General features: G+C 41.9%; 1 protein-coding gene across 1 annotated transcript; it reads left to right on the top strand.

The window, feature by feature from the left end:
- The first annotated feature begins 9691 nt into the window (after window positions 1–9691).
- Window positions 9692–12148, top strand: LOC127213232 (PRAME family member 12-like). The gene is made up of 3 exons (XM_051173538.1): window positions 9692–9972; window positions 10286–10876; window positions 11581–12148. The coding sequence occupies exons 1-3, from the start codon at window positions 9692–9694 to the stop codon at window positions 12146–12148; spliced, it is 1440 nt and encodes a 479-aa protein (XP_051029495.1).
- Window positions 12149–22322: the final 10174 nt, after the last annotated feature.

The raw sequence follows: 22322 nt of genomic DNA, 5'->3' as shown, positions 1-22322 counted from the left end.
AGCCCAGATTGTACTAAAGACTCAGAGCATCTCTAAAACTGGATCATGCACAGGCATTGGTGAGTCACACTTTTAATCCCAGCACCTGGGGCACAGAGGCAGGCAGATCTCTGTGAGTTCAAGAGTTCTACAGATTGAATTCCAGTACAGACTGCAAAGCAATACACAGAAACCCTGTCTTGAAAAACCAAAAATTAACAAAACAAAACAAACAAAAAAACTTTTTCTACATTTTAAATTCTGGGATTTACTCTCATGATTACATGTAGACATTTGTAAGATTTCCATATAAATTGGAGCTCATCCCTATCTGAACTCTTTTTTCATTCTGAGCTGAATATGAAAATCTTGGTAATCCTCCTACCTGAATGTAGCGGTATGGCTTGTGTGTTACCAGATTGATTAGCTCTCCCATCAGGAAAGACAATGACCTGAGTCTATGGTGACAGTAAAAGCCCATTCTCCAAGTCATCTCAAACACTAAGGATTTGTCTACGTATTTTTATATATTAATTTTATAGTTTTTATCAGCTTTCTGTTTTATGGAATCATTGCCATGATGAGCAGAATCTACAGAGGGCTTCAGTAACCTTCCTACCTTAGTGGAAGTGTATCTAAACAGGACATGTTCAGGTTGATTAGATCTACTTTCAGGACAGAGATTGAATGGAGTTAGATCCTGTTGAAAGTTAGAAAATCAATTGTATTGCTTTTTGAGACAGAGTTTCTCAGGTACCACCCTACATTCCTGGAACCATGCTAAGCTATCCTGGAACTCACAGAGTTCTGCCTGCCTCTAACTCCCATGTGTTGCTATTAATGTTGAGTGTAGCAAGATACATAGCAAATCCAGAGACAGATATTGGGGTTCACCCTTAGCAGAAATAGAGAAGCAAAACAGCCAAGCCATACCTCTTACCTTTATGTCAGGATGAAAGCGCTGATCCTGTCTCCACAAACTCTCACCAAGTTTCAGATTTCTTCCTCTCCTCGGAGAGGCTGGAGAATTCTGAGACTGACTACTCAATCCCCTGCTTCTACCTTTTATACCACTCTAGTGCTGGGAATAAAGGTGTGGGCTCTGTAACTGTGTCCTGGGATTAAAGGTGTGCCTGACTTCTATGGCTAGCTGGTAGGGCTGCTTTGCTATTTTGATCTCCAGTGGCTTTAAATGTCATGAACAATGGATCAACACAGAGAAATGCCACCACCACACTAAATTAGAATTTCTTTTCTTTCATTACTCCTTTCTTATTTTTTTTTTTTTTTTATTTCTTTCTTTCATTCTATTGTGTGGGTTTTGTTTTCTTTTATTTTTTAAGACAAGGTTTTTCTGTGTACCTTTGCAGCCTATCCTGGACTTTAATAAAGTGAGGCCCCTCTTCCTTGGCCTCCCAAGTACTGAGATTAAAGGCGTGTACCTCCACCATCCAGCTGCAGCAGGACTTCTTACAAGCTTGTTTGCTGTGCTGTGTACAGACCGATCTTTTAGCCTCACTTGTATTGCATAACATAGTCAACTCTGCTAAGGTCTGGGAGCCTAGCAATTCTGATGCCCATGGAGTGGCCATTATTCAGGAGGATGACAAAGAAGGAACCTGCCTGGAATTCAGAGTGAGCTCAAGACCAGTATCAGGGATTTAGGTGGCTTTTTTTGTTCCAGTGGAAAACAAGAAATGCTGTGTGAGCTGTTCATGGTGTCACTGGCCTGAGATGTACATAGAGAATGAACTGAGACTGGGTTGAATGCAAAGACTTTAATCCTGAGTGTTGTGAATAAAGGTAAGATCCACCAGAGTGGAATTAATTTGAGTATTTTCAATCTTGCCTAAAACTGGCAACACAGTCCTTCAATTCCAGACATTTCTGGATCTGTACAATTTCCTGGGCTCATACAGGAATTCTAGTAGGAATCTGTTCTATAGTTAAATTACTTTGGACACTCTTCAATAAAGCTTCACCGATTAGGGCTTTGTAATTGATAGAATTATAATTTCCCTGAAAGAGAGGGAGAGAGAGAACATAAAACTGGGAGCCAATATTGGTTTGAAGAGAAAACTGAACCTAAAGAAAGGTCTAGAGACCTACAAGACTGACTCCAACTAACAATTTGAGCAACTGTGGAAAGGCTACCATAAATGCCCTTCCCTGATAGTGAGATCAACAACTAACTTAGCCACCATCATGGAGCCCTCATCTAGTACCTGTTGGAAACATAAGCAAACACCCACAACTAAACCCAGGCCAAATTTCAAACAAGACAGATACTGTCTTTGGCTCAAGAGAAAATGCCTCTGTCCACATGTGGCTGACAAACTATTCACCATAGATGGGTAAGGCAGAGGGGGCAAATATCCAACAAGAAGGTTACCGGCCTGGGTGACCTCTCCAATGATGGGTAAGGAATTATACTGACTTCCTCTGCCACCTAAGGCAGGTGTTAGCTTATATTAAAAGAAAGGGGGACCTGTAGGACCCTGCATGAACCCCTGAGACACTTTGAGTAAGCCTGAAGCTGTTGGCTGGAACTCCTTGCCCCAAGGCTGTTGTTGGTACTCTTCCATTTTGATGCCACACACCTTGTGACAACACACCCCTCATAGGGAGGAGCTAAGTCTAAAACTCCTGTAATTTTCCACTGTGCTGTAAGTCAGTATTTAAGCCCGTTCTTTCCCCTCAATAAACAGCATTTGGCATTTGGCATTCTGACATTGCCATTGAATGAATGACCCGCTGTCTTGTCTTTATTTCAATCTCTAGGCCTTCGCCCAATTCGTGGAACAGACCACAGCTCAGGCACTACAAGGTCCAAATGTTTGAGCTCACAATCAGGCACTGGCTCAGGTAATCCAGGTCTGAATGTGAGAGCCAGCAGTCAGTGACTGACAGGGTCCCCAAGGGGTTGTTCAGGCACCTAGGGAGAGATCAAGAGATTAGTTATGGCAAATGCTATGGAAGAGGATTGGTGGGATTAAAAAGCAAGGCAGATGATGTTTGCCCCAAATTGAGTCTTTCCATATGATGGATTCAGATTCATCCTACAGGGTAACCAAGAATTGTACTTAGCTAACAGCACTCCTTTAACAGATGCCCTCAGATGTTCCAGACAGGTTAAGCTCAGTGACTGGAGACTGAGGTTAGACTGGAAAATGAGTGATTGCTTTGCTTCCTTTGAGTGACTGGAGAGTTGAGCACAGTCTATTCATCATCAAAACTTTGGGTTAGACTTCAGGCTTTTTCTTGATCCCTTCCAAACAGGATGTACACCTGAGCTGTGTTTCCAGTTTGATGGGGTCTATAGGATCAAGGGTGCTTTGGAGAGACTTCACACCCCAGAGAGATGTACTGTGCTCTTAAATCCAACCGGTGATTAGAAGTGGGACCTGAGGTCTCCACCATCACCACAGCAGTGATCTTGTGCTAGGAGCTCCCCCTCTTTCCCTGGCAGGTAAGGTCTGTGGAAAGCAGAGGCTGTGCGATTTGGGCATGTGACTCAGGCAATTGCTGTGGAATGGTCCTCTGTTAAATTGTGAAGATTTTCACTCTAATAGAGTTAGTAAAACACTGATTGGTCAATATCCAGGCAGGGAGTATAGGAAGCACAACCAAACTAATATTGCTGGCAAGAGGAAGGCTGAGTCAGAGTGTCACCAGCAGAGAATAAAGATGAGATGCTATACTGAGAAAAGGAAACAATAGTAGCCACCTACAGTCAGACTTTGTCTGAAATATGAGGCCAAACAAAGAGAAATAACTTCCCCAACATCAGTTCTAAACAATACAACGGAATGTGAACACCCAAAAGACGGTGAGTCTAACACAGAGATATCAGTCCATGGAGTCTAAAAGGAATAGAGCTTCCAGTGTGTTGTTTGATCTTGTTCAAGTAAAACAGTATCAAACACATCTAGTTTCATTTGCTTTTTAAAGTATGGTTTTCCTGAGAGCAGAGGCAATGAATATCCTACCTGTATGGAATTCATTCTGTAGCATGCTCTTGTCTATCATTGAGAGTGTTGGTATTCTCTCACTTAGCTATGATGCCTGGTTAGTGCATTCGGCTATTAAACACTGCACAGGTATCTGGCTGTAATGATGTATTATTTATGATCTATCAAAGCTTGACTGAGTATTCAGGAAAGCAAAATCAGCCTCACACTACAGAGATCAGGCACTGATGGAACATGCCTTTAATCCCTGCAGGGGAAGCTATATGATAGTGGTGCACACTTTTAATCCTAGGACTCAGAACTAAGAGAAGGACTGATCTCTATAGGTTCAAGGCCACCCAGGGATACATGATATTGAATCAGCCTAAAAGATTAGCAGATCACACGTTTTTAATCCCAGCACCAGAGGGTATAAGAGATAGAAGAGATGTTAGTATTAAGTATAAGGCATTCATTCATTCCAGGCATTATGAGAAAGGCAGTAGTTGTAGGTTTGGTGAAAGGGTGTTATGTAAATCAGCCCTTGGAATCTGAGGTAAGTAGTCAGATGCTTTGCTTTTCTGATATTCAACTTCAACTGTGAACCCCAATATCGGTCTCTGGGTCATGTATTTAACTTGTTACACCTGACCTGTTGGCAGGAGCCTGTAGTGTCAGCACTTTGTGGAAAAAGTAAAAGGAATCCAGAACAGTGTGGTCTATGTAGTTTGCTTCAGGTTTGTTCAGGTTATGGGATCAAATAAGATATGTTATGTCTTCATATAGGTGGACTAATTGTGGGGTTTGAGCCCAGTTTACAATTGCTGTGAGTTTGAGCCACATATATCTATCTGTTTTTGTTTAATTTTATGTAGATACAATGTCCCTTGAGGCTAGTATGTCTATTCTGGACTTGTGATCTTCTATGCTATTGATCTTAATTGTAATTCGCAGGTGTGTCTTCTATGTGTGTCCTGGATATTTCATTTTCTTAATGTCACTCTCAGACAATATCAAGTCAAATAGTCAAGGCTGAAGTAACCACATTCTGAGAGATCAGTTATCAGCTCAGCTCGGATATGTGTCTTGTGTTCACAGAGCAAGTAGCAGATCTCAGAACAACTTGTAAGCTACATTTCAGGAAATTATTACTCAAATAATTATAAAACCCAGTTAGTGAAGGGATTTCTAAGGAATTGAAGTATAGAACATATTCTTACTAGAATTCTAAAATGGACCCAGGAATCTGTACAGAGGAAGAAAGATCTGGAGTTCAAGAAAAGCCTTGCCTGTTTTAGGCAAGTCTGAAAATCCTCAAAGGAATTCCAGTGTGGTAGCTCTTACCTTTATTCCCAACACCAGGGATTAGAGTTTGCCTTAAACACAGTCTCAGCTCATTCTCTTTCCTGCATGGGAAGATATGAAAGCCCCGATATGCCTCCCAGGCCACTGACTCCATGAGCAGCTCACAGAGCATTTCATATTTTTGATGGGAGATGTCATTCTGTAAAATATGTTTCTCATACTGGTTAATGAATAAAGCACTGTTGGCCAATAGGAAAGCAAGATAGGTGGGACTAGGAGACAAGGAGGATTCGAGGAAGTGGAGGGAGGAGGCAGCATGTAGAGAGAGGATAGAACAGAGGTACTGGCCCACTCTACAATAAGATGAGGTCAGGTGGAAATATTTAGATTAATAGAAATGGGTTAATACTTAAGACAGAGCTAGCCATTAAGAGACTTGTACCTGGCCAACAGAATTATATCAAATACAGAGTTTCTGTGTGTTAATTGGGGCTAGTGCCGTGGTGGGACCAGGCCAGCAGGAAAAACCTTACTCCTTACATATTTTCCCACACACAAGGTCTCCTAAATCCCTGATACTGGTCTTCAGTCACTCTAAATTCCAGACAGGTGGTGACTTTGTGCATGCTTTCTCGTCATCCTGAGTAATGGCCACTTGATGGGCCATCAGAATTGGTAGGCTCTCAGACCTCAGCAGAGTTGACTCTGTAATGGATTACAAGTGAAGCCACAAGGTCAGCCTCTACACAGAACAGCAAACAAGCTTGTAAGCGGTTCTCATTTAGCTGGGTGATAGAGGTCCACACCTTTAATCCCAATACTGGGGAGGCAGAAGAAGGGGGATCTCACTTAATTCAACCTCAGGATAGGATCCAAAGCTACACAGTAAAACCCTATCTAAACAAAACCACAAAAGAAAGAAAGAAAAAAGAGAGAAAGAACAAAAAGTAAAAAAAAAAAAAAATCCTAATTCACTAAGGTGGTGGTGGCAAAGCAGGAGTAAGATGGTATCTCAGAGTTGTGATAAGAAAATGGGGACAGACCAGGCTACAGAAACCCCCAGTGACAGCTGACCTGATAAAGGGGGAGCTAATGAAATCCCAGACTGATGGCTGGAAAACCAGCACTGGACTCACTCAGATCCCCTGAACATGGGTCTCAGATAGGAGGCCTGGACAGTCTGAGGGACCTCTGACAGTGGAACTAGGATGTGTCCCTGGTGCACAAAAGGACTTGGGGAGCACATTCCCCCCTGGAGAGATATTCTCTTAACCTAGTGGCAGGATAGAGGGCCTAGACACTACACCAAATGACTTGACAGATTTTGTTGATCTCTCCTGGATGGCATCACCCTACTTGTAGAGTGGGGAGGGGGAAGGGGATGGGAGGGTGATCCGAGGGCATAGGAGGAAGGGAGGGACAGAGGTGGAGAGTGGAAGGGAGGAAGAGCTAACTGGGATTGATATGTAAAATAAGAAAAAAAAGAAACAAAAAAAAAAATAGAAAAGCACCCATCTTAGCTAGACATGCAAGTCCGGCACACCTTTAATCCCAGGACAAAGTTACAGAGCTCACACCTTTAATCCCAGCACTAGAGCAGTATAAAAGGTCGAACAGGAACTTCAATATTCAGCCTCAGGATTCTCCAGCCTCACCAAGGAGTGGAAGCAGTCAGAAACTTGATGAGACCTTGTGGAGACAGATCAGCCTTTCAGCCTGTGGTAAAGGTAAGAGGTAGTGGCTTGGCTACTTTGCTTCTCTGTATTTCAATTTAAACTTGAACCCTAAAATCTGTCTCTGGATCTGTTACATATCTTGCTACTCTCAACATTAATAGCAGCACATGGGATGTAGATTTCCAGGACAGCCTGGTCTCAGAACTAGTTTTGTTGGACCCTACTTGTGGGGTCCTGATGGGCTGATGGGTGAGCCCCGCTGCACAAACATCAAAACCAGTAGATGTAACAAGCAAGAGGTGTTCATGGAAAGAGTGTACTCAGGTGTCAGCAATCTTGGGGAAAAATGAACCCCCCTCAAAGAGTTTAGGCTCCTTTTTATAGAGTCAAACCACAAATCAGCATACATGCATGGGAAAGTATGATCTCGTTTGAGAGATCACCCAGCTGTGATCTGTTCTTCTTTAAGGGAAAAGCCATAGAATGACTTGGAAAGTCCCCAGACTGTCCATTGGCTAGGTATGACAACGACAGGGCTGTTCATCTGGGACCATTTGTTCCATGGTTGTGGGCCTATTTCCTTGTTGTGGGCCAAGAACTGTGAGAAACTTCTTTCCTACTCTGGCTTTCTCTGGCTGTACATTTAGAGCCTTCAGTTATTCCACAAACAATTGATGATTCAGTAACTAGCTCTATTTAACAAGATCAGTCTAGCATATAACCACTAGCCCCATCACCATAGTAACCTTTCTTGTTCTCATAATTCCTGAATTTTCCACCCATATACACATCCATTATTTGTGATTTTTTATATTCTGCTTGCAAGAATTATTCTCCTGCCCCTTTCCTACATCCTTGCTCTGCAAACTAAAATTTGGTTACACAGAGAAATCCTGTGTCAAAAGAAAAATATAAGTAATTTCCTATTTACACCAGGCTCTCACTCAGTTCATTCTCTGTCCTGAAAGTAGATATATTCAACCTGAACATGCCCTGTGTAGATACTCTTCCGCTAAGGTGGGAATGTTATTGAAAGCCCATTGTTGATTCCACTCATCATGGCAATGGTTCCATAAAAAGGAAAGTTGTCACGAACATAAAATTAATTAATTTAATAATTAATTAACAATATCTAGGCAAATCCTTATTGTTTCAGGTGACTTGAGGAATGGGTTTTTACTGTCACCATAGACTCAGTTCATTCTCTTTCCTGATGGGAGATTTAATCAAACTGGTCACATACAAGCCATACCACTATACTCAGGTAGGAGGATTACTGAGACTTCTAGGTCAGCTCAGAATGCATAATGAGTTCAGATTTGACCAAGCTACATTGATCCAATTTATATGGAAAAATTACAAATGTCTAAATGTAATGAAGACAGTGAATCCCAGAACTGAGTATTTGGGGAGAAGTTTCTTTGTTTGCTTGTTTTGTTGTGTTTTTGGTTTTTCAGGATTAGGTTTCTAGTATTGCTTTGGAGACTGTCTTGGAAATCTCTCTGTAGAATAGGCTGGCCTTAAACTCACAGAGACCTGCCTGCATCTGTTCCCCGGGTGCTTGGATTAAAGGCACAATCCACCCATGCAGGGTCATGAACAAGTGTTAGAGAGGCTTTGGGATCATGAATGCAATCTGTGATTTCCTGCTTCCCCACATCTGATTCACTCAAGCAATGGATGTAAAAGTCCAAGTAGGGTTGGGTGGGGACATGCTCACTTATCCAATCAGATGGTAGATTTGTCTGGGAGGTGGGGCTATGAAGGGAAGGTGTGATAAGAAATGGGATGTAAGGGTTAACAAGGCCAGGGTAGACACTATTTGTTGAATTCCTCTAGTGACTACCAGACCTGCTGGGTTGGGATCCTGGGTGTGTCCTGATCAGGGAAGTCATTTACCCCCATGAGGACACACAACCTTACCCAGGATCAGCAGTATCAGGTCATCTAGGTAATATTGATTTTGTTGTTATGTTTGGTTTGGCTGTTTGAACCTGAAAATCTCATTTAGCCCAGGTTAGCCTTCAATACCATATGTATTTAGTGTTATGAGTACTAAGACTTGGAGCTAAAGTGCTGTGCCCTTTAAGAGAGTGCTAGGCTTGCAATATTGGAGGGCTAAGACACACTGAGCAAGTACTGACCAACAACTCCAGTGTACCTTAAAAGTATTTAATTCAAAGGTATTATAGACTTGTTAACTGAAGATGAAGAAAATTCTATAGAAGCAGACAGTTGACCATGATTCTCAGAAAAGCATCAAGCTGACAAATTCTCAGTATTCAAACTCACATAGAGTAGTCTAGAACTTAGTGTGGCTCCAAGTCTGAAGTATTAAAATCATAGTGACTATCCATTTCACATATTCTCCAACAACTTCCATTGATTGAATGCAAGGCATACTTGGCTGTGGGATCTTTCACTTTGCTCTTGACGATCATGAGAAACATTAGAAGATGGTATCCCACAAATGAGTCTGCCTCCCCTACCCTCCACTTTCTCATTGCCCAGGGCAGAAGGATTATAGGGAACAGACATGATTGGCAGAATAAAAGGAAAATTTGTTCCCATAGGTGCTCATGTCCATGAGGCTTTTGAGGGACCTATGGCATAAGAAAGACAGACAGTGAGTAATAGGAAACACAGGGTTTCCAAAATTTCTAGAATAAAGGCCTGCATGGTTTATGCAATGAAGGAGCAAAGCAGCATGCTAAAATCCTTTTCCTGAAAGTGATTATTCCTCTGGGTATTTCTATAGCACCTGTCTATGTGCAGGTCAGAATGAGCTCCCCATCAACACTCCAGATGCTGGCAAGAAGTAGCCTGCTCAAAAATGAAGCCTTGGCTATCTCTGCTTTGAATAAGCTACCCATTGAACTCTTCCCACCACTATTCAAAGTTGCCTTTAAGGGGAAACAGAAAAATATCCTGAGGGCTATGGTAGCAGCCTGGCCCTTCACATGCCTTCCTGTGGGAGCCCTGATGAAGAATCCTGACCTGAAGATCTTGAAGGCTGTACTGGATGGTCTTGATTTGCTTATTCAGCAGAAGGATCGACCTAGGTGAGTGAGAAAGTGTGAGCATGGAGGGGAATAGTGGATGCAGAGAAGTGACTACAGAGTTCAGAATGTAGATGGAGTTGAATCAGAGCTTTCTTAGAGAAGTGAATAAAGGAAGAGAGACAGTGGTGCATGGAGCACACTGCTAAGAGATGTAGTCAACACACAATGAGTCTACCATGGCCTCTGTCGCCAGCCCCTAGAAAGGGATCGAGTCTTACTTTCCAGAATGCTTTCAAGGGGAGTGGATGTGTGAGGTGAAAGCAGATTATACATTGTTAGTCCTGCCATTTGAATCCCCTTCTTGTTTGACCAGCAGGAGTTGCAAACTAGAGGTGCTTGATTTTCGGGATGCCCATCATAACTTCTGGAATGTGTGGGCTGGAACAGAGGATGGTGTCTGCTCCCCAGATGTCGTCAGAGAGACCCAACCAGTGGTGCACCATCCCGAAAGACAGGGAAAAGAGGTTGTGACTGTGGTGATGAACCTTTCCCTCAATTCCAGCAATCTCTGCAAATACCTGGAATATTTCCACTGCTGGGCCCAGCAGAGAAAAGATGTGCTGCAAGTGATCTGTGAAAAGCTGGAGTTTTGGGCCCTCCCTGTCTATAACCCCCTAGAGCTGCTGGAAGTATTTGAGCCAAACTGTATACAGGAACTGGAAGTGAATGCTTACTGGGACCTGACAACCTTCTCAATGTTTGCCCCTGGCTTGGGCCAGATGAGAAACCTTCAGAAACTCCTTCTCAATGAAATCTTCATACCCATTGAATGGCTTAGGAACAATGAGTTGAAACTATTGAGTATAAGACAGATCATTTCCCAGTTCTCCCAACTCACCAAGCTCCAGTATCTATATTTGAATGCTGCCTTCTTCCTCCTTGAAAGACTGGACCAAGTGCTCAGGTGAGGAAAGATAAAGAGCTTGTTCCACAGGCTAGCGAAGAGTCTTCCATTGTTACATGACACATCAATGACACGTGGGGCTTCCCAGCCACTAGTGAGTACACACGGATATGACCTTAGGATCATTGATCTAGTAGTCTTTCTGCTACTTTAGCATCCATTATCATGAAAAAGTCTTTATTAGTCACCCATGTGAGGGGAAAACACATCTCCAGAGGGGACAAGGTTTTAAACCACATATTGCCCCATGTCAGCACTGTCCTCAGAACGTATGCATAGTTTATATGTCACTCTGATTCTCCAAGGGACAGGGCTTCTCTGGGCACATGTAGGGCCTGAGTCAATGGAGAATAACTGAGAGTGATTTGTGCCACAGGGAAGCCCTGTAAGCAGGACAGAGGTTGTGCTGGGCAGGTGGGAGTCATGGAGACCAATGTTGGCTCATACAGGGATGGCTCTAAGTTTCCCCTAGGTGGTCCTTGATTTCCGCTGATGTAGTTTTGTACTTGACAATGCAGAGGAAACAGATTTATGGATAGACACAGTCACAATGATGGTGTATGTTTTATTAACCCTCCAAGAGGAAACATCCTGGGCATGGCCTTCACGATGTTACGACTAACTAGCCTCCACTTTCTTGAACTCATCTCCCTTTCTCTACCACTTTTATACTTACTAACATAAACATCATTGTCTTTCTGTAGGTATTTGGAGAGTCCCTTAAAAACTCTTGCAATCACTTGCTGCATGCTTTCAGAATCAGACATGAATTATCTGTCCCAGTACCCAAGAGTCCATCACCTCACACATCTGGACCTGAGTGGTGTCAACTTTTTAGATTTAAGTCATCCACTTCTAGGAAGACTGCTAGAGAGACTGAAATCTTCTCTGAAGACATTAAAATTGAAGGGTTGTTCACTCACGGACTTACAATTCAGTGTCCTCCTCCCTGCCCTGAGTCAGTGTTCCCAGCTGGTTGAGGTCAATTTTTCATGGAACTTCCTGTCTCTGTCCGGCCTTAAGAATCTGCTGCAGCACACTGCCAACCTGAAAGAGCTCACCTTGGAGAGGTACCCTGCCCCTGAAGAAGTCTATAGTATCACTGGCTATGTCCTACCAGATAGATTTTCCCAACATTGTTCAGAACTTTTGGAGACCCTCAGAGGTATAAGACAGCCGGAAAAGGTATATTTTCTGAGTAGGAGATGTATAAATTGCTCAGGATTCTGTGTCTATGGCCTGGAGGCCTCCTTATGTTCTTGTTGGGAATAAAAGATGAGAGATTACTGCTGGCCTCTGAGAAATGAATGCTAGGACTCGAGGGACACATTAGAGACACAGAGCATGTCTGTTCAAAGTGTTTTGGAGATATTTGGAGACAATGCTGTTCCATTTAATAAGAGGAGAGAGAGACTGAACCTTTGACATGGAGAATCAGGGACTCATTACATGCTGAGGACCAACAGTGAAGACTCAGCCTCAGACAGGAAAAGTAGCACTTCTTTTCCTCTCAATTCTTCCTCCCCACTCCACCTCCCAACCAATAGCAGCCATCTGATCAGATGCTTGAGTTCTAACAGATGACATCCATTTTTTCATCACTGTCTAGTAGGACATTGTTCCTTTCGTGAAAAAAAATTCAGAAAAGCCAAGGCTAGCCTGAATGTTACTCACTTATTCATTGAATCATTCTCCAACAGTTTTATTTTTTAGTTTCTATTTATGTACCTAGTTTTGGATTAATTTGGTATCTCCATGTGGTCACAGATCTCCAGGAGCATAAACAGTGACTCTAGAATCCAGGATTCTGAGATTTACTGATGCCTTCTCCTAAATGTATTTTTGTTTGCTTGCCTATTTGTAGAGTTATGATATAGGATTGGCTGTCAAGTTTTCAGGCTATCTATTAAGAGACATTGTAACTGAAGGTGACCTTGAACTCAGGTGTCAGCAATCTCAGGGAAAGCTGCACACACCTCAAAGGTTTTAGGCTCTTTTTATATACAAAAATTGCAAATCAGCATACATGCATTAGGGAAAAGGTAATTGATTACAAAATATGATCTCATGTTTGAAAGGTCACCCAGGTGTGACCTGTTTTTCTTCAAAGGAAATCCCACAGAATGTACCTTGTAAAGTCCCCAGACTGTCCATTGTTTAGGGGTGACCCAGAAAGTGCTGTTCATCTGGAACCATTTGATCCAGGGTTGGGGCCTATTTCCTTGTTCTGGGCCAATACCTGTGAGAAACTTCTTATCTTTTTTTCTTTGCAAACTAAGGTCTTTCATATGTAGATATGATGTCTCCTCAAGACCCAGTGCCTATCCTGTATATGTGATCTTCTATGCTGGTAACCTTAATTGTAGATTTCATGTGTGTCTTCTATGTGGGTCCTGGATATTTCTTCTTTTAATGTCACTCTCAGATAATGTCAAGTCAAATAGTCAAGGCTGAAACAACCACATTCCACGAGATCAGTTCTCAGCTCATCAGGGTCATGTGTTTGTGTTCACAAAGCAAGTAGTACATCCCAGAATAACTTGTAAGCTACACTTCAGGGAAATTATACTTAAAACAATTACAAAACCCTAATCAGTTAAGCCTTATTGAAGGGATTCCAAAGGGGTTGAACTATAGAACATTCTTACTAGAAATCAAAAAAATGGGCTCAGGAATCTGTACACAGCCAGAAAGATTTGGAGTTCAAAAACAGTCATGCCTATTTTAGGAAAGTCTGAATATCCTCAAATAAATTTCAGTGTAGTGGCTCTTACCTTTTATTCCCAACACTCAGGATTAAAGTCTCCTCATTCAATCCAGTCTCAGTTCCTTCTCTTCCCTATACGGAAAGATGTGAACGCCCCTATGTATATCCCAGGCCAGTGTCACCATTAACCACTCATGGATCATTTCATGTTTTCCCATGGGACACAAGGTCTCCTAAATCCCTGATACTGGTCTTGAGTCACTATGAATTCCAGGCAGATGTTGACTTAGTGCCTTCTTTCTCATCCTGAGTAATGGCCACTTGATGGCCCATCAGAAGTGGTAGGCTCCCAGACCTCAGCAGAGTTGACTAATTTATGGACTACAGGTGAGGCCAAAAGATCAGCCTGTACACAGCACAGCAAATAAGCTTGTAAGGGGTCCTCCTGTGGATGGGTGGTAGAGGTACACACCTGTAATCCCAGTACTTGGGAGGCAAAGGAAGTGGGATCTCACTTTATTCAACTCCAGGATAGGCTGGCTGCAAAGGTACAAAGAAACACCTTGTCTCAAAAAAAAAGAACAAAACAAAACACAAACAAAAGAAAGCAAGCAAGCAAGAAAGAAAGAAAGAAAGAAAGAAAGAAAAAGAAAAAAGAAAGAAAAGAAATGCTAATTTAGTGAGGAGGTAGCACTCACCTATTGTGATATATTGTTCCCGATTTATTAAAGCCAGTTTAGATGGAAATAGCAAAGCAGCCATACTAGCTAGCCATAGAAGTCAGGTACACCTTCAATCCCAGGACACAGTTACAGTGATCCCACCTTTAATCCCAGCACTAGAGAGGTATAAAAGGTAGAAGCAGGGTCTTCAGGAGTCAGTCTCAGGATTCTCCAGCCTGTGGGGACAGATGAGCCATTTCAGCCTGACACAAAGGTAAGAGATGATGGGAGATGTCATTCTGTATATATGTTTCTCATACTGGCTAATGAATAAAGCACTGTTAGCCAATAGGAAAAGAAGATAGGAGGGACTAGGAGACAAGGAGGAAAAAGGAAGGAGTAAGGAGGACTCAAGATGGAAAGTCTGGAGAGAGCAGGACGCCAGCCGGCTCTCCGAGGGTAAGAGGAGACCACGTAGAAATACATAGATTAGCAAAAATGGGTTAATACTTAAGACAGAGATAGCCGATAAGAAACTAGTACCTGGCCAAGAGCATTATATCAAATACAGAGTCTCAGTGTGTTAATTGGGGCTGGCGCGGCGGCGGGACAAGACCAGCAGCAGGAGGAAAAAACTTACTCCTTACAAAGAGGTAGTGGCTTGGCTGCTTTTCTTCTCTATATTTCACCTAAGCTTGAACCCTAATATCTGTCTCTGGGTCTGCTGTGTATCTTGCAGCACACACCATTAATCAAAACACCCAGGAGGTAGAGACAGGCAAATCTCTGAGAGTTCCAAGTCATCCTGCTCTCCAGAGCTAGTTCCAGGATTATACTGTGGTTACACAGAGAAATGCTGTTGCTGTCTCAAAAAAAAAAAAAATACAAGGGATTGTAGTGAGATATTTACTTTATCTCCTTCTGTGGCACTGACCATGCCCATTGGGGGTGGAGCCAGGGGCAGAAGTGACCTGTGGAAGGAGGTCTGAGGAAGAGCCAGGGCACTCTTTCTTGCTGGGGGGACACGGACAGGAGAGCATCCGGTGGAACTTGCTGGTGTTCATCTGCCTAGATTGTAAGTTATTTCTCCCTGAATAAATATCTATTCGCCCTATTTGTTTATCCTGATCCTTATTTAACCTCAATATCTGGTGTCAGAAGCGGGATTAGGATTTTTATGGGACCTGGATTTCACCCAGGTGGCAGACGTCCCTCCCCTCCCTCACCATCCCAAACAGACAGGGTCCCTTGCCTAACCAGGTGGACATTTGCCTCTGCCCTACAACTCCTTTGCCTCCACAGTGGGAATGAGAAGGCACTCACTGCTTCTCGTTTTTTGCCCATTTCCGCACTTTGCATTCATGCAGAGCCTCTTGGCACCCGCACTGCTTGTGCGTTCCCCGCGGTTAGCCCTATGGTCCTGGCAATTCCACAAGACTCCTTTTACTCAGTTGTCTAACAAAATTTAGCTTGCCATAGTTTGTTAAGAGCTATTCTACAGGGACCGGGATCAAAAGGATCGCCTGCTGCCGGACTGTATTTGGAGGTACACTTCCGGGCAGAACCGGATTCAGACGGGTCCTCTGTGTGGCTGCACACTATTTGGTGGTACACCTCCAGGCATAACTACCACATGCTTAGATCTACAATTAAAAGCATCAAAGTTCCAGGACAGCAGAATTACACCTAAAGTAATTGTAACATCCTTTGCAATTTAAGCTGATATAATATCTGAGATCAATTTTTCCATACCTATGGCAGATAATTTTACAATGCAGGACTTTAGGAATTATTTTTACTTCATATGTAGAAGGAATTTTAGCAGAAGAAAATTATGACTGGACCAATATGTACTTTTATTTTGTTTTTGGTCATGAGCCTAGACTTTAAAGGCTGAGCCATCTCTCGAGCCCGTACTTTTATTGTGTAATAGCAATGGGTTTCATCATTAACATGATATTCTTAAAGAAATGGTTTGAGATTACAGCAAAAAATAATTAACTTGTACAAACTGTAGGAGACTTAGTAACAAGGATTCGAAACATGGAAAATGATAGAATTCAAAGCATAGAATGCTTAGAAAAAAAGGTTCAGAATATTGAAGATGGCATTTGAGGACTGACAGGTAGAATACAAACCGTGGAACATAAAAATGACCAAGTAGAAAACAGAATTTGTTCCATGTCTGATGCCTCAATAACCAGAACAGAAACAATGCAATGCATTAACACGCTAGCAGACACAGCTCGTTCCTGGTCAGAGGAAGCTACTAATAAGTTTAAAAAACTGGAACATCAGATAGAAAGAGTAGATGATAGAATCTCTTCCATAGAAAGAGTAGATGATAGAATCTCTTCCATGTCTGAGGATAATGGCAAGTTAGCAGATAGAACATTGTTTCTGGAAGGCAGTTTACATGCCATTCAGATGATATCTAAGGATGAGAATATTAAAAACATGGAATCATTTGTTAGTTGGAGAAAGTAAGAAACTGGCTGATGCAATGAAGTCTCTAGAAAGTTATTTGATTCAAGAAGTTCAGACACTCAAAGAAACAATGGTGAATAGATTTCAGGCTTTAGAAGCCCTTCTGATACATCAGAAGAAGAACTACAGGTAACAGGGCATGAAAAAGATTTAAAATTTTCCACACCATTTAGGGTCAGGGGAGCTTTTCCTGTATCTATTAATGAAAAAGCAGCTGTGAAAAAAACACCCAAAAGGTGTCATTGCTTATCAGTGGGAACCAATACGTATGAAAGATTTAAAAGGTATAAAGGAAGCAGTAGTCTCTTATGGCATGCACTCACCATATGTGAAGCAATTGGTAGAATCATGGGCAAGGAATAACAAGGTGACCCTAAGAATTGGGGTCAATTAACATCAGCTGTCCTTGAAAACTCCTTTCAATTAGAATGGAGGCCTTCATGGAAAGAGGAAGCAAAAAGCTCTTGAACTTCAGGGCTTAAAGAAAGATTATAAAGCTCCCCAAGATAAAATTCTTGGTGAGGGTCTTTATTCTGACCCAGAAACCCAAGCTGCCTATGATGAACATATCTTGTCTCTATGCAGCACAGCAGCTCTGAATGCTTGGGATAAGGTTCATGAATTAGGGGAGAGGATAGAATCCTATACCAAGAAAAGGCAAGGACCTAGAGAACGCTTTAGTGTGTTTCTAGAAAGATTATCTAGGGCAGTACAATTAGAGGTAGTAGACACAGACTCTAGGTAAATACTCATAGAATCTTTAGCTTATGAGAATGTGAATCCTCAATGCAAACAGGTGCTTTGGCCTTTAAAAATGCGATCAGCACCCTTGGATGAATGGGTCCTATATACAGCCAACATTGAGTATAATGACAATAAGACTGAAGCATGGGTAGGAGAAGCCATATCTAAAGGTCTGAGAAGACATCAAGACAACAGAGGTCTTAACTATGGTGACATAGAAGCTTGGGTAGGAGAAGCCATATCCAAAGGTTTGAAGAGATATCAACATGTCAGATGTTATAACTGTGGTAAGATAGGACATCTAAAAAGAAATGGTAGGCAAAGCTTCCCTAGAAATAACATTCCCAGGAATGAATCGAACAGAAGGCCTCAGCCTCCTGGGTTATGTAGAAGGTGTGGCAAAGGCAGACACTGGACAAATGAGTGTAGATCCACCAGAGGCAAGCAAGGAAACCCTTTACCATCGGGAAACTCCTTGGGGGGGGCCTCTCGAAGGCCCCCACGTCACAGGTGTACTGAACATTCCCAGTCTCAGTGGAAGACAATCTCCCACAGGACAATTAGAAAATTCTGTGCCTATTATAAAAACCCATACTGCTCTGGATGACAAACTAGTGATGGAAGTTGAATCCAACATGACAGAAAGAAATAAAAAATGTATATTTTGGCAAACCTCTATAAATAGTCAAAGGCCTAGATTGATAGTTAAGATGAATAATAGACTGATGGGTTACTTGACACAGGGGTGGATGTAACTATCACAACTAATAAATCTTGGCCTCGAAGATGGCCCCTGCATGAGGTCAATGTTCAATTCTTAGGGACTGGAACTCTGTCTCAGGTAAAACAGAGCATGAGATGGATTGAATGTGTTCTGTTCTTGTTCATACAGGACAACAGAGAAAACCTATCATCAAACGGCCAAAAGACACTGAACATGTAGGTACCTACTGAAGAGAAGACAGCTCTCCAGAGACAATCACTTAATGAAGAGGAATCTGAAATATGGTAAAAATATTTAATTCTAGTAAACTATTTCTATACAGAAATCTATTTCTCTTTACTATCTAGTATTCCTGAAGTCCCAACTCATGTAAACCAATGCTGGCTTTGAAATTGGATTTGGCTTTCCTTCTCTAAATTCAAGCATGTTTTTTAGATTAAATTCATGGTTTCTGCCTTAAATCAAGAAGCCAATTGGTGTAAGGCAGAAGAAAACAAAATCTGGGGAATCATTTCTTATACGCAATTTTCTCTCTGAAATCCTAATTTTCTCACATCCATTTTAATGCTTATTGTTGCCTTTCCCTTATGCATACCTTAAAACTTGAAAATTTTATTTTAATATTGATGCTAATTCCTAACAGAAATCTTTGAACTCTCCAGAAAGAGATGGGGCCCCACGTCATCGTTTCCACTTGACTCAACCTGATACATCTGGACTACAAACATCACCCTAAAACTGTTTTGAGACTGTTTTGCTCAAGACAACTCATGACTAGCTAGCTGTAATGGTGCACCTTCTTATTACACCCTGGCCAGAGTTTCAAAAAGAACTATAGTCAAGCATTTTCTGCCACACAGTGACTAGCTACATATGTCACAGCCAGTTTCTGTTGAGAAATTTGATTGCTAAAAATTTTCTTCCTACAGGATCCCATGGAGCAATCATCATCCCATTTCAGCAGGAAGTAACCTTAAGATAATGACACCCCCTTTCCCTGCCCTTGGAATTTTGGGATAATAGCCATCTTCTCTGGGTTGGTTTTAGTTATTTAGGGTTGGGTATGGAAGGTGATGCGTACACTCGGGTTTATCTTTCAGACAGGAATAGGGTATGGTTGGGAAAGGTATGGTTTAGATGGGATATAGGTAGATTAGCCTATTGTGAATTGGAGTAAGAGTGAGATAATAGTATTTTACAGCTGATATTGTTATATATTCTTATATGTGGTAAGCTATGTAAATTTAAGTTTATATTTTGTGATATTGTGTGAAATCTTTCCACTTATGATGTTTTATGCACATTATTTTTACCATATACTATGTATGTATACTTTTACTTATGTTCAAGACATTTCGTATATTGATACAATTTATGCACATTTATTCTTGCCATATTCTATGTGTGTATACTTTTCTTGTATTCTAGAGGTATTTGAGCCAAGCTGTATACAGGAACTGGAAGTGAATGCTTACTGGTGTAAGGATGGAAAAATTTAGCCTAATTTTCCCTAGACTCTGCCTCCTAGCAGTGAGTAGGCAAAAGGTAATTCTTGACTGTTTGTGACAGGGCAGTTTACTGACAGCACCTGTGAGTGAATGAGAACAGGAAATGAGCCATGCCACACTACCCAGAAGCCCTAGTGAAAGCAGACTTCCTAGGTTAAGTGTGGGCTTGGATAGTTCAAATTGATTGGTCCACACTGGATGCTATGTGATGATTGGTTTGTGATACGCGGGCTTTGTTGTAACACTATAAAAGCTGTCTGAACCCTGTACCCAGGGTTCCCAGTCCTCTACCTCATGTGGAGTATGGCTGTGGACCCCAGTGCACTGGAATATAAAAGATGTCATGCTTTTGCATCAAGACTGCTTCTCGTGAGTGATCTGGGGGGGCACCTTTCCTGAGTCGGGGTGTGAGGGTCCATGCCCTCCGCAGGTCTTTCACTGGGACCTGAGGACCCTGGCAAACTTTACCCCTGGCATGGGCCAGGTGGAAAACCTTCAGAAACTCCTTCTCAAAGAAATCTTCATGATCTGCTGGTTTTGTATCCACAGGCTCCATGGGTGCCTTTTGTGTATCAAGTCTTGAACAGCACCCCATGCTCACCCTTACCATACAAGGCAGAGGATTTTCTGTGATTGGGGACACTGGAACTGACTCCTCAGTAATAGTTAAAAAAAAAAAAAAAAAAAAAAAAAAAACATGACCTCTTCAGCCAGCCTCCACTAATTTACAAGGAGTGGGAACTGCTGTGACTCCAAAATGTAGTATTCAGCTTCTTAAATGGTCAGATGATGAAGGACATACAGGTCTTTTTCAGCCTTTTGTATTAAGTCATATCCCTGTTAATCTTTGGGGGAGAAATGTGCTTCAGGCCATGGGAGCAGTCCTAACTACTGAGCCTGTTAAAAATATGCTGGCTGACCAAGGCTATGTACAAGGAAAAGGACTGGGTTGTTGGGAGCCGGCCTTGAGTCACATCCTCTTGCAGAATTACTTAGACCTTAAAACTCTAATTTAGCCTCATCTTGGTAAAACAGAAAACTGCTGAAAAATCAGTCTGTTCCATTCAACCCAGGAACTGAGATGAACCAAGACGCCAGGAACTGAGATAAGCAGACATTTATGGCCTGGGAAAATACCAGAGCCCCAGAGTCAGCACAGCTACCCCTCCCCATTTCCTCCCTGCTTTGCTTTTAAAACCCCTCTTTGTGCCTAATAAAGTTAGACCTTGACAAAGATTGTTTGGTCTCGTTCCTTCTTTCTCTCCCATTATTTTCAGGTTCTAGCCCACCTCGACCCACGAATAACTAGGCCCCACTGGTCGGGGCACTGGGTAAATTCCTACAAGGTGACCCTCAGTCTGTTGCATCTAAAAATTTAATTATCAAAAGAGCTGGAGATCGCTCTGGGCTGGGAAATTTTCCCGAGGTGCTATTGCTGTGCAGCCTCTTCCCATTCCTATTATCTGGAAAACTGATAACCCAGTATGGGTGGAGCAATGGCCCTTATCTATTGAGAAATTACAGGCTGCACAACAACTTGTAAAGGAACAATTAGAGGCAGGACATTTTGTTCCTTCCACTTCCCCATGGAATATACCAATCTTTGTTATAAAGAAAAAATCTGGAAAATGGAGACTCTTACAAGATCTCCTAGCTGTTAATGATTGTATGCAAATTATAGGAGCAACACAACCTGGCTTACCTCCCCCCCCCCCCGTAGGTATTCCTTAAGGCTATCATTTATTAGTTATAGACTTAAAAGATTGCTTCTTTACCATTCCCTAGCATCCTCAGGAGAGTGAGCGATTTGCATTTAGCATTCCTTCTATTAACTTTAAAGAGCCCTATAAGAGATATCAATGGGTGGTGTTGCCTCATAGAATGGCCAACAGTCCCACTATTTGTCAAATTTATGTATCATTGGCCATTGCCCCCATTAGAGAGAAATTGCAATCCCTATATATTATACATTATATGCATGATATTCTTTTAGATAGCCCAGAACCTAAGGAAGTGAATGAGGCTTTTGGGAAATTGCAACATAATCTTCAACTAGCTGGCTTAAGAATAGCCCCAGAATGTTCCTATTATCCCTGATCTCTCCAAGACCTTGATCATGAAAGGGTGTTGAATTTTGTCAAAGGCTTTTTCGGCATCTACAGAGATAATCGTATGGTTTTTCTTTTTCAGTTTGTTTATATGGTGGATCCCCTTGATAGATTTTCATATGTTAAACCATCCCTGCAATCCAGGGATGAAGCCTACTTGGTCATGGTAGATGATTTCTCTGATGTATTCTTGAATTCGGTTTGCCAGTATTTTATTGAGTATTTTTGCATCGATGTTCATCAGGGATATTGGTCTGTAGTTTTCTTTCTTAGTTGTGTCTTTGTGAGGCTTGGGTACCAAGGTTATTGTGAGTTCAAGGACAAGTTATAGGGAAAAATGATTTCTATTTTTGTTTCCACAGAAAATGAAAAGATGTGGATTTCTTCCAGACTAATGAGGTTTGAGCAAGCCAGACTGCCTGAAACAGAGTACCAGGTGGTCCTACATTCAAAACAGCTGGACAAAGCAGCCTTACAGACTACAGCCAGGATTTCTGCATCTTCTT

Source organism: Phodopus roborovskii, unplaced genomic scaffold (assembly GCF_943737965.1).
Source record: "Phodopus roborovskii unplaced genomic scaffold, PHOROB, whole genome shotgun sequence".
Lineage (NCBI taxonomy): Eukaryota > Metazoa > Chordata > Mammalia > Rodentia > Cricetidae > Phodopus > Phodopus roborovskii.
The sequence above is the reverse complement of the archived record's forward strand: the minus strand, read 5'-3'. Positions and strand labels throughout refer to the sequence as shown.